At 54.8% G+C, this 15,791-nt stretch overlaps 5 protein-coding genes across 5 annotated transcripts; 2 read left to right on the top strand and 3 right to left on the bottom strand.

Annotated features, from left to right (window-relative positions):
* Nucleotides 1–227: 227 nt before the first annotated feature.
* CORC01_13930 (uncharacterized protein) lies at nucleotides 228–851 on the bottom strand (the record flags this gene model as incomplete). Its single annotated transcript, XM_022625545.1, has 1 exon — nucleotides 228–851. The coding sequence occupies one exon, from the start codon at nucleotides 849–851 to the stop codon at nucleotides 228–230; it is 624 nt and encodes a 207-aa protein (XP_022467933.1).
* Nucleotides 852–4,028: 3,177 nt separating this feature from the next.
* CORC01_13931 (eukaryotic initiation factor 4E) lies at nucleotides 4,029–4,911 on the top strand (the record flags this gene model as incomplete). The annotated part of the gene is made up of 3 exons (XM_022625546.1): nucleotides 4,029–4,241; nucleotides 4,295–4,366; nucleotides 4,423–4,911. 3 exons carry the CDS (start codon nucleotides 4,029–4,031, stop codon nucleotides 4,909–4,911), a joined length of 774 nt encoding a protein of 257 aa, XP_022467934.1.
* A 581-nt stretch (nucleotides 4,912–5,492) lies between these two features.
* Nucleotides 5,493–7,630, bottom strand: CORC01_13932 (AMP-binding enzyme; the record flags this gene model as incomplete). The annotated part of the gene is made up of 3 exons (XM_022625547.1): nucleotides 5,493–6,743; nucleotides 6,807–7,102; nucleotides 7,207–7,630. 3 exons carry the CDS (start codon nucleotides 7,628–7,630, stop codon nucleotides 5,493–5,495), a joined length of 1,971 nt encoding a protein of 656 aa, XP_022467935.1.
* Nucleotides 7,631–10,229: 2,599 nt separating this feature from the next.
* Nucleotides 10,230–10,844, top strand: CORC01_13933 (BolA-like protein; the record flags this gene model as incomplete). Its single annotated transcript, XM_022625548.1, has 3 exons — nucleotides 10,230–10,400; nucleotides 10,473–10,579; nucleotides 10,646–10,844. 3 exons carry the CDS (start codon nucleotides 10,230–10,232, stop codon nucleotides 10,842–10,844), a joined length of 477 nt encoding a protein of 158 aa, XP_022467936.1.
* A 772-nt stretch (nucleotides 10,845–11,616) lies between these two features.
* On the bottom strand, nucleotides 11,617–14,682 carry CORC01_13934 (uncharacterized protein; the record flags this gene model as incomplete). Its single annotated transcript, XM_022625549.1, has 1 exon — nucleotides 11,617–14,682. One exon carries the CDS (start codon nucleotides 14,680–14,682, stop codon nucleotides 11,617–11,619), a length of 3,066 nt encoding a protein of 1,021 aa, XP_022467937.1.
* Nucleotides 14,683–15,791: the final 1,109 nt, after the last annotated feature.

Here is a 15,791-nt window from a genome sequence, read left to right on the forward strand (position 1 = left end):
ACATCTGGTATCGTGAGTTCCATTGCTCGCTCAATCTTCAGTTGAAAAAGAAGCCCATTCGATTCTTACGTGTAAATAAGCTATGCCGCCAACGCCGGAACTCGCCATCTCAGATCTAATCAAAGCTAGTTGAAAACAAACGTAGGTTTTTGGCACAAAATTTGCTCCTCACCAGTCTGCCGGGTCACGATACGAACAGACGACAGACCTTCTGTAGAGTCCATCACCTACTGTGTCTTGGTTCCGTAGGTTTTCGCGTGCCCTGCAAGTAGGCGAACTGAAAGAGAATACAACACGAGCAGCATGACTGCCCACGTCGATAGAAACCTAGTGTTATGGAGGGCAGATCGGAAGGATTGACGAGATCGCCTCATCTCATATGCATGGTCTGCAAGCGAGTCGTCGAACAGATCAAAAGCACCCGTGTTGTTAAGAAATTCGGTATAGTAGGCCGACCGAGACTCCAACAATCTTGTCCTCTGACAGCCAATGGGCTCTTCGCCGTTGGCACCCATGACAAGCGAGACCCTCTGAACGAGAGGTACAAAGGAAATCATCACTCTCGATCGCACCGGTTGCAATGGTAGTTGGGCGGCATGGTATGGGGGAGTAACGGCCACATCGGACTCTGGGCTCAGTAAGGCGTCGTATAGTATAGGCATTACTCCCGGATCTGTGAGCTCAACCTGGCCCGGAAGGTAGTGGTCGCCGGGCTGGCGCCAGTCAAAGTGAAGAATCGTATGGGTCAGACGAATGTTGACGGAAAGCCAAGCCGCATAGGCTACGTCGTGATGAATCATCTGGAAGATTGACCGAACAGATGGGTTCGGGGCATCGTTGGGCCAGGTCATTCTCACCCAGGTCAGGACAGGCCTTATAAGCAAAAACGTCTTCATGGCATAATGGTCCACTTGTTTCCAAAACAGAGGCGGAAGGCCACAACTCTCTTCCAACAGCAATGCCACTGTTGTTGCTCTCAATTTCGATCGCTTGAAACCTACAAAGCGATCAATTACTATGCCTTGTTCGTAGTTTGTAGGGTATAATGGGGAGACCAACCTTCGTGCCCGATAAATTGCTTGTCTTGATGGAGTAGCGAGAGCCGCTGTTGATTGTCTGCGCCAAATAGCTGTATCGAGAATATCTGATCCATGAAAAGCCTCAAAAAAAAGGCTCTCATAACGAATATCCGTTTGTAATTGCAGACCATCAAGTCATCCCAAGGGCTTGAGTCCCGGGGATCTGGCCGAGCAACCTTCTCGATGGTACGTTCCAATTCCAAGCTCTTGTCGCCAATGACTACGGACCATACAGGCCCTGGGGGCGGAATGTTTCCAACTCGGAATACCTCATTGACATGGAGATTTATGTTGATATGATGGCAGCATAATGATGTGTAAAGAAGTCGTCTGTGAGTTGAGCGCGTGGAAGACCCCATTGGAGAAAGAGTCTCTCGGGGTTGAACCCTTCCAAAGCCTCGAGGTCTTTGGAGGCAAATGCTTTGGTTGCCGATGGATCTGCTATTGTGCCCCTCCGCTTCTTCTGCTCCTCTGGACTGCAAGCCTCGCTACAAGCCGGGCCGTGTGACCCCGGGCGTCGTGGCGGCATCTGTAGTGCTCTGGTGATTAACAAAAATGTGATTTATCGCTAGAGAACTTTGACGAGTAGTTGAGGTTTCAGACTGACTGAAGATGTCAAACATGCGTAGATTTGCTTTTAATTTGTTGTAGTTTTTGATAGCGACCATACCCGTACACATCGCAGACACGTCTCTTGCAGCGCTGGCCCGAGTTTTTGAATGCCAACTCACTTGCTCAACTACCTACCTTCTAAGTTACCATTGAAGGATGCTCTCCTACCTAAACGGCTCGCCCATTGTTCCGTGGTTCCGCTGATATTGTTTGAATCCAAGGGAAGATGGGCGACATAGGCCACTCGATAAGCATCATCGATGTAAGTGTTGTGTGTCTCCAATACTTGGCACCTGGCGCCGCGTTCCCAAGATAGGACGTCCACCGAGGTGATTACTATTTACACAGGCACTTGGCAGTATAACAAAGACCGCTAACTCCTCTGCCGCCCTGCATTCCCATCGTGGCTCTGTTCAACGGAAGCAGGCGGTTTTCAATGAAGCAAAAGCAACCGTCTTGTTCCCTTCACTCAAATTTGAGCACAATGTCGGCCTCTCCCCCAGAAGGACTGTGCCTCATAGGTATCCATTGAGGCGACGTCAATAGAGCCTCGAACCGCGTGGGGCGGAGTGTGTGCAATGACTGAAACAAGCAGAGCGGCCTGGCCGAAACCAACCCTGGAGCCATCACCGCTTCAGGCCAAGCTCGACTAGCTTGAGTTTTCGATTGCAGCACAGGGTGTAGAAGGTGATAAGATAATACTCAGTTTGCGTCTCATTTGACTCTAGGTGAGAGAGATTTGCTCTGACCACCTCACCTGAGAGGGCCGAGAGGAAACAATAGCTTTTCAAGTCATTGGATGCACGGAGCAACGGGAGAGAAAGCTTCTGGAAAAGGCCCCGCAGATTGAAGCCAAAAAAAAAAGAACCTAGTGCTTCGAGGCCAGAAAAGAGCGTGATGTTGAAACAAGGATGTGTCTTTTGGTTTAGGAAGGGGCCAGGAGGCGGGGCCAGGAGGCGGCGCTCGGTTCAGGCCGAGTACGGAGTACCTTATCCGTACTGTAATATGCTGCAAATAGCTGGCAGAGAAATGGAAATAGGGAAGAAGGAACAATCCGGATGACAGGAGTGAAAAAGTAGCAAGCACAACCCTAGGAGCCGGAAGCTTCGTCTGAGGTTGTTGGACATGGTTGAATGTGAAGACAGGAAAGAAAGTTATCTGACCTCTTAGCCTTGAGCAACGGCAGGCAACGTAAGCCAAAAGTCAAGACTGTCAGACCGCTAGTCTTGAAAAGAAAGAGAGAAGAAAAGCAACCCAACACTGGCGAAACGGATTGCATGGCGTTGAAGACAGACATTCAACAAGCCTCACAACACGACACGGCTTTGCAAGGTTTGTTGGCTGAGAAGTGCAACTATTGGAGCAATGGACCTCCACTGGGCTGCTTAAGCTTCCGCAGACCTGGTCTTGAACGGGACCAGTCCGACCGTGGATTTTTCTTTCCCCTTCGCTTCCTTCTATCCTTACCTTTGGTGACCGTATCCATCGGGCTGGGCTCACCTCGCCTCCGCTCTCACCTTGACCAGGTGGGCAAAGGGCCCTGCCCGGGGCCCGGGCTCACCTCACCTGGGATCCCACTGGTGTCGGGGCTTTCCTTCGCCCTAACATCCCGGGACCGCACTGAGTGGGTGTGGCATCTGCCTGACGTGCTTGCTGTGCTAGGTCGTAATTGTGAGGTGCCCTGCGCAAAAATAAAAAAAAAAAGACTTCGCCCTCCACAGAGGTGAGAGGTATCCGTACACCTTCCTAGACCCCACTCTTTCGACGTCTTGCTCCCATCCCGTTGGCCAAGCCCGCTTGGGCATTTTTTTGCGATTGCAAAGGCTCTCTCTCTCTCTCTCTCTCTCTCTCTTTCGCTTTCTCAGACTACGATCTCCTGCGCGCAATCCCTCGCAAAGTGCAAAACCCATCGCAAATTCCCAATTCTTGACCTCGTCGTCTACCTGCGAGAAAGAACGTCAACGCCCGTTCTATCCTCCCTTCTAATCCGCCCATTCCGATCCTTGCTGACTTGCCTGGCGCAACGTCGGAACCTCCCCCACATTCGAATATCTGGAAGGAAGCAATCGTCCTCTAGTACTTTCCCAACAGTGAAGCGAGCAGCCGTCGTCACCACCACCTTCTGCAACTCTCGTGCGGAACCATCCCACTTTCCAACTCTTCCACCTACCACCGCGACCAGCGAACTTTTCCCCCCTTTGGTTTCTTTACCCTCCGAGATAGCCATCGTCGCCTTTTCTCCCAGAGATTACTCCCTAGCGCCTCTGACCACCTATTCTACCCCTCATCGGTCCGATCCGTAATCAGCCCGGAAACACCACAACAAACCCGTTCACGATGGCGACTTCTGTGCAAACACCTACGAACCCCGACCAACAGGTCGACCTCTCCACCATCCCCATCTCCCCCGAGGGTGGTGAGAAGAGCGAGACCAAGGAGAACGATTCGGAGAAGCCCGTTACCGTATTCCACGACAAGGAGAATTTCAACGTCAAGCACCCTCTGCAGAACAAGTGGACTCTCTGGTTCACCAAACCCCCCAGTGGCAAGGTCCGTCTGCCCTGATTGTAAACTACAGGCGGCTAAATACTAACATCGAGCAGGGCGATAACTGGAACGATCTTCTGAAGGAGGTCATCACGTTCAACTCGGTCGAGGAGTTTTGGGGTGTCTATGTATGCGCACCTTCTTTCCCCGCGGCCCCCCTTATCGCTGGCTAATCATTGAACAGAACAACATCGCCCCTGTCTCTGAGCTTGCCCTCAAGTCCGACTACCACCTCTTCAAGGCCGGTGTCCGCCCCGAGTGGGAGGATGCCCAGAACAAGCACGGCGGCAAGTGGTCCTACCAGTTCAAGGAGAAGCGCAGCATCCCCATTGATGATCTTTGGCTCCACGTCATGTTGGCCGCTATTGGCGAGACCCTCGAGGCCGAGGACGACGGAGAGGTCATGGGCGTTGTCGTCAACGTGCGCAAGGCTTTCTTCCGTATCGGTGTCTGGACCCGTACCATTGGAAAGAGCATTCCTGGCCGTGGTGACGGAGATGTGGCTGGTGGCAAGGGTCGTTCTCAGGATAAGGGCCGTGATATCCTCTTGAACATCGGCAAGCGCTTCAAGGACATCCTGAACCTCCCGGCCAACGAGGTCGTTGAGTTTTCTGGCCACACGGACAGCGCACACAGCGGAAGCAGCCGTGCAAAGGCCAAGCACACTGTCTAAAGAGATGGACCCAACCTTTGAAGAACAACACGACTTACACACGCTTACACCTACACCCACCAATGCATTTTATTGGAACCGATTGGCTCCTCTACCTATCGAGGAGGCCGACTTACGTCTGCACGATATCACTCCTCGTCGCACTTTCTCAGCCAACTTCTTTTTTTTGTTTTTTGCCTGATGCCAGTGGGGGGAATACGGGGGCAATGCTACGCTATGCATCGATGATAACGCATCTCTGGGGCGGAAAAAGTTCTCTCTTATGACAGTCTTTGGAGCTCTTGATCAAGGCGTTGCTGAGAACGAAAAAAGAGATCAATGGGTTTTATGGAACTTCTAGACGGCCATGATCGATAGTACATAGGCGGATGCGAATATCCGGAATAGATACCTAGGTTTAGGCCAGAATGCCCTGGTGCGCACCCTTTGCGAAGCGAGGGGGTTAATTCTATTCTTCCTTCTCAGCAAGGTATAATTTGTCTATCTTTAATCTATGCAGCACCCCTCCATGTCTTAGTCAAACAGGTATATATATCTCATGTTGTTGATGGAGCAGTAGCGCTCATGCCTCATTGCTATTCTTACAATTCATCGCCGCTAAACTGGTCCTCGAAGACGGCCTGGACCAGTTGTTTCTTGTTGATCTTGCCCATGGCGTTGCGGGGGATGTGGTCGACGACCTTGAGCACCTGGGGAATCTTGTAGTTAACGAGCCGATCCCGGAGAGCCCTCCGCATGGCCATGGGGGACCAGTGTGGGACGACGTCCGTGTTGAGGATGACGACGGCGCCGACCTTGGAGCCCCACTTGCCCGAGGGGACGGAGACGACGGCGGCCTCGGCCACCTCGGGCAGCGAGAGCAGCTCGCGCTCGACCTCGAGGGCGCTGACTTTTTCGCCGCCCGTCTTGATGATGTCGGCGCTCTTGCGGCCCTGGATAAAGTACATGTCGCCCTTTGCCCAGGACGCCTGCGCGGCGTTGAGCCCGGCGTTGGCTACCGGTCTTCGAACGGCGACATCGCCCGTCTTGAACCACTTGCCCCTGCCGTCCTCGCCCTCGACAAACTCCTTGGCCGTCGCTTCCGGGTTGCGCCAGTACTCTTTGAAGATTGTAGGGCCGCGGAGCTGGATTTCGCCGGAGCGCTCGCGGCCCGTTTTGGGGTCGATGTCCTCGCCGGCTGGGATGACGAGGCCGGTGTCCATGTCGACGAGGCGGGCCTCGACGCCGGGCAGGGGCCAGCCGACGCTGCCATCGACGCGGTCTGCGAAATCGAGGCCGCAGGAGAGAGCCATACCGACCTCTGTCATGCCGTAGCGCTCGAGGAGGACGTTGCCCTTGGAGAGTGTCTTCCAGGCCTCCTTGATAGGCGTCGGGAGGGCTGCTGAGCCGGAGATGGCGAGGCGCATGTTGCGCGGGGAGACGGCTTCGCGGGTCGGCTCGGCGGGGTCGAGGGGGAGGGATTTGTGCGTTGCGAGGAGGCGGGAGTAGACGGTTGGCACGACGGTGAAGAAGGTGATTTTCTCCTTGGGGATGTTGTGTGCCCCGTTTACGCCGTTAGTGCCATTGACACCATTGGTGCCGTTTTGACCGTTTGTGCCGTTGGTGGTGATATAGGGCGCGGCGAGGCGCTTCCACACCGCGTCGGCGTTGAAGGGGAACATAAACTCGATCGTGGAGCCGGACAACAGTGGCGTGAGGACGGCGTTGACGGTGCCGTGGATGTGGTGCAGGGGGAGAACGTGTAGGAGGTGGTCCGCCGGGGTGTAGTTCCACGCTTCGATTAGGGATTTCGATTGCGCCGTCAGGACGGATTGAGGAAGAAGGACACCTTTCTGAGCGGATGTTAGTGATCTGCTCTGAGCTTAGCCAATTTGGTCCAGCAAGGGCTAACGAACCGGTCTGTTGGTGGTGCCGGAAGTGTACAGCATCATGCCCGCGCCATCGGCGTCGGCGTCGTCGAGCTCAACCTGCTCATGCGTGCTGCCACCGAGATGCTTCTGGAGCTCGACTTGCGTAGGACTTGAGACGAGCTCCTTGGCGAGGACCTCCTTCGCTTTCGCGGCGAACTTGGCCGAAGAGACGAGCAGGGAGGCTTCGCTTTGGTCTAAAATGTATTGTAGCTCGGCGGCGGGGAAGGCCGGCGAAAGAGGTACAGCAATTGATCGCGCAGCAAAGGCGGCCAGGAGGGTCACTAGGAATCAAGTGAATGTCAGAGCTGAGGCGCATTGCTTGTGCTACGACAAAGTTTGCTTTTTGCGCTGTATCAGGGGGGGCTATGCGACCGACGTGGCTTACCTACATAGTCGTAACTATTCTCTACCAAGAATGCGATGCGCTCGCCATTGAGATCCGGCTTGCCCGCCGAGTCCAAGAGCTTGTTCCGCGCACGGCGCACGTCGCCAAGAAGCTCTCCGTACTTGAAGCGGCGGCCGGACAGGGAGTGAATCACGGCGGTGGACTCGGGGTCGTGCCGGGAAATGGCCTCGAAGAGAGGGATCCTCGGGAGGGATGTTGTTGAAGCCATGCTTGGGGTTTGCGATGTGCGCGCGGCGGCGGCGAAGGATCGGGATGCGGAACGGGAGAAGTAGAAGCTTGCGGGAGCTGTAGCACCGGCGACGGCGGCGGCGAGGTTGGCGGGAGCGGCTGAGAAGGGGGATATTCGGCAGCAACAGCAGCAGCCGGGCCGTCGAGCTACATTCCGCAAACCGGAGGCCAACATGGGGGTGGGGGGAGAAGGGGGATAGATATGCGTCGTTATCAATTGCGTTATGATTAAAGGAGGATCGGGAACACGGAGCTGTGGCGGAGTGGATATTGGGGGGGGCGGGGGAACGGACCCCGGGAGTTCGATGGTTGCTCTCGGATCTGGTAGGTGAATTGCGGCAGCGTGGCAGCGTGGGAGTATCGTCTGGGTGCGTGTGGGTGGAAAACTGGTAATAATTTTTGGCTGGCTTCTGTCAGGTCCCCGGATCGGACTTCTCCCTGCAGGACCGCCAGCAGGATCTGCCGAAGACCGGACGGAAAACTTAGGTCGTCGAGTGTGGCTTGCCCGGACTCTTTAGCCGCTTCCTCCCTCTAGCTGAGGCTTGAATTTTTTATGGAGCTCCGAAGTGGGAGGGGAAAGGGGAAGTGTGGTTGAGTCTGTGAAAACCAGAGACGCGCAGAGGAGACCCGTCAGGTGGTGTGTGCGCCTGCGTGGATATCGCCATATTGGACCGTGGTTGTTGGTGCGTCTTCACGGCCCAGCGCCATGGGATTATTCAGATACTGTGATGCATCGGTCCACGTCCAATGTACCTGGTCCTAGGATATCTAGCGCGGGTGGGGGGACCGTTCGAAGCGGCCGAAGTTTCCCAAGCGGCACCTACCTCTGCCTATCCGTCCCTCCATCGTGTAGCGTCTGGGTAAACCTCCGAGTATGAGATGCCCAAGTGTGCCAAGGTATTGATACTTGTGGCTCGCTGGACGTTTCTGCTATTGCTGCTGCATCCCGCTGGGCAGTTTTGGGTGGTGATGGTGGTGATGGTGGTGACTCTGCTGCATCTCTGTCCGCTGCCGACCAACGATGTTACCGTCTCACACGTCACTACATTCGGTATCCTTGCAAGGTTCCTGGAAGCTCTCTCCAAGAGTCCTCTTGGTTTCCCCGCCCGCATGCATTGGCGGCATTGTGAGCGAACAGCTGGTATTCTGGAACCGAGAGATCTAGATGATCAGGTGCTCAATGGTGCCCTGTCACTCAGGCGTGCTCAAGACTCAAGAGAGACTCTAGCAGTGCGGAGATTCGTTGTCACCCGCCTTGAGCCTTTTGCAGTGCGTGGTGACGAGGGTTGGGGGTCGGGGAGGGTATCGTTCAGCAAACACGCGGTGAGCAGAATGGAGCCAGCAGGGCACGATGGGCGGAGGAGTCATCCAAGGTGTGTCGGGTGCCCATGTGTTGTTGTTTTTGTTGTCGCTGCTTGTTCAGTGTTCCCCAGTTGTTCTAGGTCGGGCTTCTTTTGGTCCACCCAATCTCAACGCGCGCGTTAGCGTCTTTGGACCACTAAGAAACCTGGGACGGTAAGGCCTCCGGGGTCTGGTTCCACGAAGCAAAAAAGGGCGGTGGGCATAACAGAGTCACTGACACGCAAGTACTGCAAAAGCAAAGCTAACTCGGTCGACCACCTCACACTGACACGAGGCAGGCGGGCATGGCGGGCACGGCGGGGAAGGAAGCCATCTCTCCAAGACCTGAGAGGCCAAAAATACAACCCAACCGGGAAGATGGGTGGCAACGCTGACTCTCCCATCTTACTTGCTTGTGCCGTGTGCGAGTGCCCGTGGAAGAATGTGCAGCAAAACGAGGAATAAGGCGTTCGTAAGCAAGCAGATTTGCCTTACTATGTAGATAAGGCAACTAAGGTACGTAGGTGTTCTTGAGACGGATGAAAGAGAATAACCCGTGGGCCCGGCCAGCTGCCAGCATGCCCCAAGTCCTGTCGCCCATGCACCTTCTCATCGCAACGCTGTCTGGTTGTCTTGCTGGAAGTTTGGCACTGCGTCCCCGGTGCGGGTCCGCCGGTTACCAACCGGAAGGACAGAGGCCAGGCCCCCGGTCTGCTGATTGGCCGGGACGCATGTGCCATGTTGCCTGCCAAGCCCATCCCGCATGTCCGCTCTTTCCTCACCGATACACCGAACCTTCTCTGCCTTCTTTTTCCACGACGTACCTGGCCGGGGTCTTGAGGGAAATCTGCTGCTTGCCATCCCATTTGCTCGTCTCCCTCCATTGTGCTTTCTCCATCATCCACTCATCCTCCTCTTCCTTCTTGCTTTCTCTCTCTCTCTCTGTCACCCACCCCCATCTCCCATCATCCATGCTTCGGCTCCCAGTCCCAAGTTCCAGGGTCACACTTTTGCACACCGTACCTTTTGCACACGCGGCAGCGGCTCCATTTCTCTGCTTCCCGCTCTCGCTTTCTACCTAAACCCAAAAAAAAAAAAAAAAAAAAAAAACCCTCTTCCCCCCCCCCCCAACCCCCCCCCCCCCCCCGCCCCCCCCCCCCCCCCCCCCCCCCCCCCCCCCCCCCTCCATACCAACCCAAAAAAAAAAAAAAAAAAAAAAAAAGGTATTGGGCTAGCAAGTCACAGCAAATCACAACCCACACCGCACACCGGTACACACGCGCAAGGGCAGCTTTCTTATTCTCCCCTGTTCAGTTTCTACACCTCCTTACCGCTTCTCGGTCGCCGCACGCTGCTGCCGCCGCCGCCGCATCCTACTTTTACTTGAAAACCTCCTCTCCTCTCCTCTTCTTTCCTCCCTCCTTCTACTCCCCATGAACACATTCCGCCCCATTGTCGGCAGGATTGGGAGTAGCTTGACCGGAGGAACCACTCAACTATACACACCAATGTTGCGAAGATACGCCCTCGGCTTCTCGGGCGCTGCCAGACCCCACGGAACTATGGCTTCCGCCAACCCCGTTGAAGACGCTATACGGTCCAAGGTGCGATACCATGCGGTTGAGACATTGTCAATAGGTACCCGAGAACCAACATTGCTGACCGAATGACCTCAGGTGACCGCGGCCTTCTCCCCCACCACCCTCGAAATCTACAACGACTCCCACCTTCACAGCCACCACAAGGCTATGGCCGGTAGCACTTCCAAGGAAACACACTTTAGGTACGAGAACCTTCACGCTATTGTTCCTCAAACCCGAAACTCCCTTTACTAACAACGGTCGCACAGACTTGTCATTACCTCTGAATCATTCAAGTCCAAGATGCAGTCCGCCCGCCACCGCATGGTCTACGCCCTTCTCCGCGAGGAGATGGCCCGCGAGGGCGGCATCCACGCCCTCCAGCTCAAGACTCTCACCCCTGAAGAGGAAGAAAGACAAAGGGCCAAGAAGGCTGCCGAGGCCCAGGCTTCCGAGGACTCGACCTGAGTCTATTTACAGACACCATGAAAACCATATACCCACAACACAACATTCCCCTGGGGGCGACCTCGGCGGGTGTAATGACACGAGTGATACGACCTTTGAGACATGACGGAATATTGGACAATCGCAGGGCAGCTATGGGGGGGACATTGGAGAGACAATGGGTTTTTTTCTTGAACACTACCTATACGACGTCGGCTCATGCTTTTTTGCTGCGGCACGGAAATCCAAGCAAACCTCACCCTCACCTTATTTACAACTAGGATACGACGGGAAGCATCTTCGGGCCGGCGAAATGTTTTTTCTAGGGGACATAGACACCTTCAAGACTCTCCAGAGAGCCGGGCACGAAAAAGCACTACTAGATCCAGTCTAGACAGATTGATTGCCAGAGCAATTGTAGACCTTAGCCTTATTATTTGAAGACTAGCATCAGCTTGCCACTCGTGGCCTTCTCGCACCTGTGGTCTAATAAAATCGATGCCTGCTACCAACACGCTACGAAAGGGGTATTATACTGAAATCAAGCCTTCCTCCCTAAACCCAGTGCGTCCCAAGATATGCTTTCCACGTTCCATGTTGCAAGAAAAGAGAATTCTGGGCGGTACGAAGTGAACCTTGACCAGCTACTACTAGAAAGCCGCACTGGTCGACCACTTCGAGCCCTATACTGAGATGGCTTCGTACGTCGACGCACGCCATCTCATCTAAACTTACAAAACTGATGCGCGAATGAAGACTGTAAGTAAAACGATGCCCGACCTGTCTTAACCCTTCAAGACCTTGGGGGCATCGTGCTGGACGGTGGAGCATATCGCCCTTCTCTCAACATCCTCTGCATCTTGGCCAAAGCTACTTTCCTCCCCTCCTTCTCCGTCCTCTCCGTCTTTTGTTTGGGTTTCTTCACACGGCTCTCCTGGAAAAAGTTAGGGAGCGTGTTGTTTGGTGTACTGCTCGGCAAGGGGCTCGCCGCCGGGCTTGTCACTAGTCCTGAAGCTTTGGGCGGCATCGAGGCGGGAGGCGGGCGGGCGTCGGAGAATGAGGCTGGCAGGCTCCTACGTACTGCCGGATGCTGAGTGGTCCATTTGGCCGGGCCGGCTGTCTTTCGGGGCGGCGTCTCTGCAATGATGCTGTCCCTGGTGGGCTTCGAGGCTTTCGGGGTGGAGAGCCCCGACAGCAGCGGATTGAGAGGTTCCTTCTCTGCGAATGGCGTGGTGCTGGTGTTGTTGCTTTCCGTTCTGATTAATCCTTTCTTGGTAGGGTTTGCCATACGAGGGCGCGGATTACTTGAAATGAATGCGACGTCTTCGTCGTCCTGCAGGGCGTTTGTATGCCGTTGAATGGTCGGGGCAGATGCCGGAGCGTTCCGGAGGCTTATTATCTCCTTGTTTGCCATTCGCTGTTTGTCCTTCTCCCTATTGGTAGGGGGTAGATCTGATGCAATAGGCGAGGTATTGCGAGTATGAGCTTCAGTAGTACGCTGCTCGTCAACGCGCCCGCCTCCGTTTGTCTTCGATAAAATAAACTGTTCGTCAGGGGATGAATATCTCGACGCGGGGGTAGCTTTGCTAGGCGTGCTGCCCGATGTACGAACGGTCTCTATCCGGGGTCTCGGGGTGGGGTTGGCTTTCTGCGCAATCGGCGTGTCAGGACCAATGCTCGGCTTCAACGCCGCTGACTGCTCAGAGACACGCCTCTGTGTAGCTTCTGGAAAAGGAGTCGTGCTCTCCAAAAGAGACTCCCTGGCCGATTTGAATTCAGTGTTGTAGATCTTGAAAACCTGATACAGGTTCTCGCGCGTCACGACGCCGCCCTGAAAGGCTGGCCGGTCCACATACTCGACGTACCACTGATATGCCGAGAGCGGCTCTTCGTCGTCGTCCAGCGACTCGATATAAGGGACAAACCCGCCCACGAAGGCGCGAATGAAGTCGTCGTAGAGCCACTTGGGAAGCAGTCGTTTTCGACGCAGATCTTTGATCGTGAAGCATGCTTTGACAAAGTCACCAACACTGCCCGAGAAGGAAGGGTATGCCTGGCGGAAAGCCTCCAGCGGACCCTGTGCAAAGGAGGGCTTCGCGAGCATGGCCTGCGGTGGTCGAGGTGTCTCGACTGACTGATATAGACTGTCTAGAAGCGCTTGCGGACTAGCGGTCGGCTGAAGACCTTGCATTGCAGAGGGCGATGTTGGAGGCGAAGGATTGACGGGTGCGATGTTGGATGCTGCTCCGTGAGGGCTTGCCGGCCGCGAGGACCCCCTGGCGGTTGCTTGTCTCGCTTCACCCGACGAGCCTGGACCTCGAGTCTTTGCCAGCCTTGAGTCTTCTGCCTCGAAGAAAGAAAGCGATATCTCGGCGAGTTCTTGGGAGAAAACGAGTTTACCTTTCGCAAGATTCATAGCCGCTTGAAAGAGCAGACCATCAGGTTCTGACCACAACCTTGCGAGTGGTATGCCGTTCTTTGATGCCTGGCGGGTGATATCTTGCAGTACCTCTAGGCTGTGAACCGTCAGAGTGGGCCGGAGATGCTGGAAAGCGGGTGGAATCCAATCAAGACCATGTCGTTTCCATTCTTCGTTGAGATGCGATATGACCTCCTGCCGCCGGACTTCCAGCTTCGACGAGTTCCAGCCAGCGTCCTCAGACAAGGCTTCACGCGGGCCCAGTAAAGCACTGGTTTTGACATTTCCCCCACTTTCGATAGATGGTCTGACGTGTGCTCCTGAGGGCCTAGGGTCTGGGTAAGATGTCTCGTTGGCCTCATGACTAGGGTCAACAGTCTTAGAAAGACTTGGGGTATCTTTGACGACCTTGAGTATTCCCAAATCCGGTCGAGCACCAGCAACAAGAGGCGTTGACGCAATCGCAGACTCTGAGGATGTCTTTTGAATCCCCTGAGGGGGGAGAAAAAGTGGGATTATAGACTGTGGGGTGGTCTTTGCAGAATGTCCCTTCTCTACAACTTCCTGAGAGTTTGCATCGAATTCGGTTGCTGGGATTGCCTTGAACCGTCTTTTCTTGTTGACTGGTCCTTCCGCCTTCTCAGGGCTCTTGACATCTTTGTAAGTGGACGGAACCATGCTCCCCTGGCCACAGGGAGGACTGGTAACGGCCTGGGATACTGCAGCTAAACGCGCAGCCGTTCTGTTGATGGGGGGTGTCGCTTCACAGAGAGCCCCAGGAATGGCAGTTTCCAGCTCTTCTTCCACGCCGGCGCTGCTGGATGGGAATGCCTCAATTTGGCAGCGTTTGAGGCGGGTAGTAGGTGAGGGTTTCCGCTTGGTAGCTGAGATTACCGGTGGCGAAGACCGCATCTGAGGGCTGCTTCGTGTCTGCGGCGGTGGAGACTGAGAGATTCTTGTTGCACTAGATTGGCGTTCAGTCATAACTTGTGATCTGATAGAAGGCGCCGGAGAAGGGGTCTCTTGTAGCTCTACTTCACGGGGTGGTCGTGGAGGAGACTCCGGCCAGGAGCTGACTGGTACTTCTGGTTCAGAATCCGATTTACCCCCATCTTCTTGTTCGTCATTCGGTGCATTCTCTGAGACTGATGTTGTTGCAGTCGGCCCACTTGAAAGAAGCGCCTTTGGCTTCTGGGCAGGTGGCGGCAGCGTCCGAGAGGTATGAAAATACTTAATTTGTTCAAGGACCTTTGGCGGGACTCTAGCGGGATTCTGCTGCGGGTGGTCCTTGGGAGCTGAGATCCACGATCCTTGATGGTCTAGAAGTGCCTGTTGGTCCTTGGGGATTCTCACAAACTTGCGAGGAATCGGAGCTCCATTTCGAAGACCAAAGGGAGCCGATGTGATGGACTGATCTGAGCTACTTGCTGGGCTAGCCATGGTGGTGGTGAGAATCGTTTTGAGCTATGATCGTGAAGGTCCGCATCCGGGATGGGGCTGATGGCTGGTTGAACGAAAATTCTTGGGATGAAGGCGAGGTGGTTGTTGTGATGGCGTTTCACAAGTTGATAGACAATGGCTCCAGGGAAAAAATGGGAATCTTGGAATGAATGGTTATGAACCAGTATGCCTTTTGTTAGCAGCTTCGATCAAGGGCAGGGACAAGGGCTCTGTGAGTTGTGAACACCAAAAGGCCTGAATCATCAACCACATTGACGCGACAAAGATACCGTTACTTCCAGATAACGCGTTTTCGGCGTATCCCTCCCTCCCTGCTGAATTCCCATGCTGGGTGTCCAAGGTTAAGTGGCAGCAACTGCGGGGTTCTTCGTGGTGCATTAAGAGGCAAGGTAGTGGTCCGAGCTTCGGAACCTGAAGTCCACAAGTGCTTAAGGTACATTATGGGTGTGGGTGGGTCAGCCATCACTGGTGTCGGGGGACGGCAACGGGTACCGGGCAAATCCACAAGCGTTGCAACAGATGAGGTAAGGTCAAGTACCGCCCATTGCCTTGCCCCAGCCTGCATTGCAACGGGCTCTTTTGGACTGCCCAAAGGCGTCTCAAAGTCAGCCATTCCCGAGGTATCATAGACAACACTAACGCCTACTTTCAGTGAGACGTTGGAGTACCTGCTTCGTGGTGCAGCACCCCCGGGACTTGCCAACTGCCAGCTCAACCCAACTCCGTTGCATCGCTGCGTCATCCCACCCACGTTTGACGATTGTGCCAACTTGGTCATCGAAGTGCCACGCGGGCCAAGACCTCGAAGGGATAGCGCTGCCTGGCTCGCAGTAGGTAGTCTACGGAGAGTCCGCCCTCTAAAGCCATCGGCACCGACTCCAACACAGCTCGTCTTGCACCACTACAGACAACTTACGCGGGGAACTAGGACGGCATCCCACACTCGGCCATCTTCGCCCGAACACATACACACACACACACACACACACACACACACACACACACACACACACACAACTAGAGCCTGACCTTCGCCACGTCAATTCCACTCTTCGTCACCTGCGCCCTTCTCAGATCCTCGATCTTTC

Source organism: Colletotrichum orchidophilum, assembly GCF_001831195.1.
Source record: "Colletotrichum orchidophilum strain IMI 309357 chromosome Unknown Scaffold_224.1, whole genome shotgun sequence".
Taxonomy (NCBI): domain Eukaryota; kingdom Fungi; phylum Ascomycota; class Sordariomycetes; order Glomerellales; family Glomerellaceae; genus Colletotrichum; species Colletotrichum orchidophilum.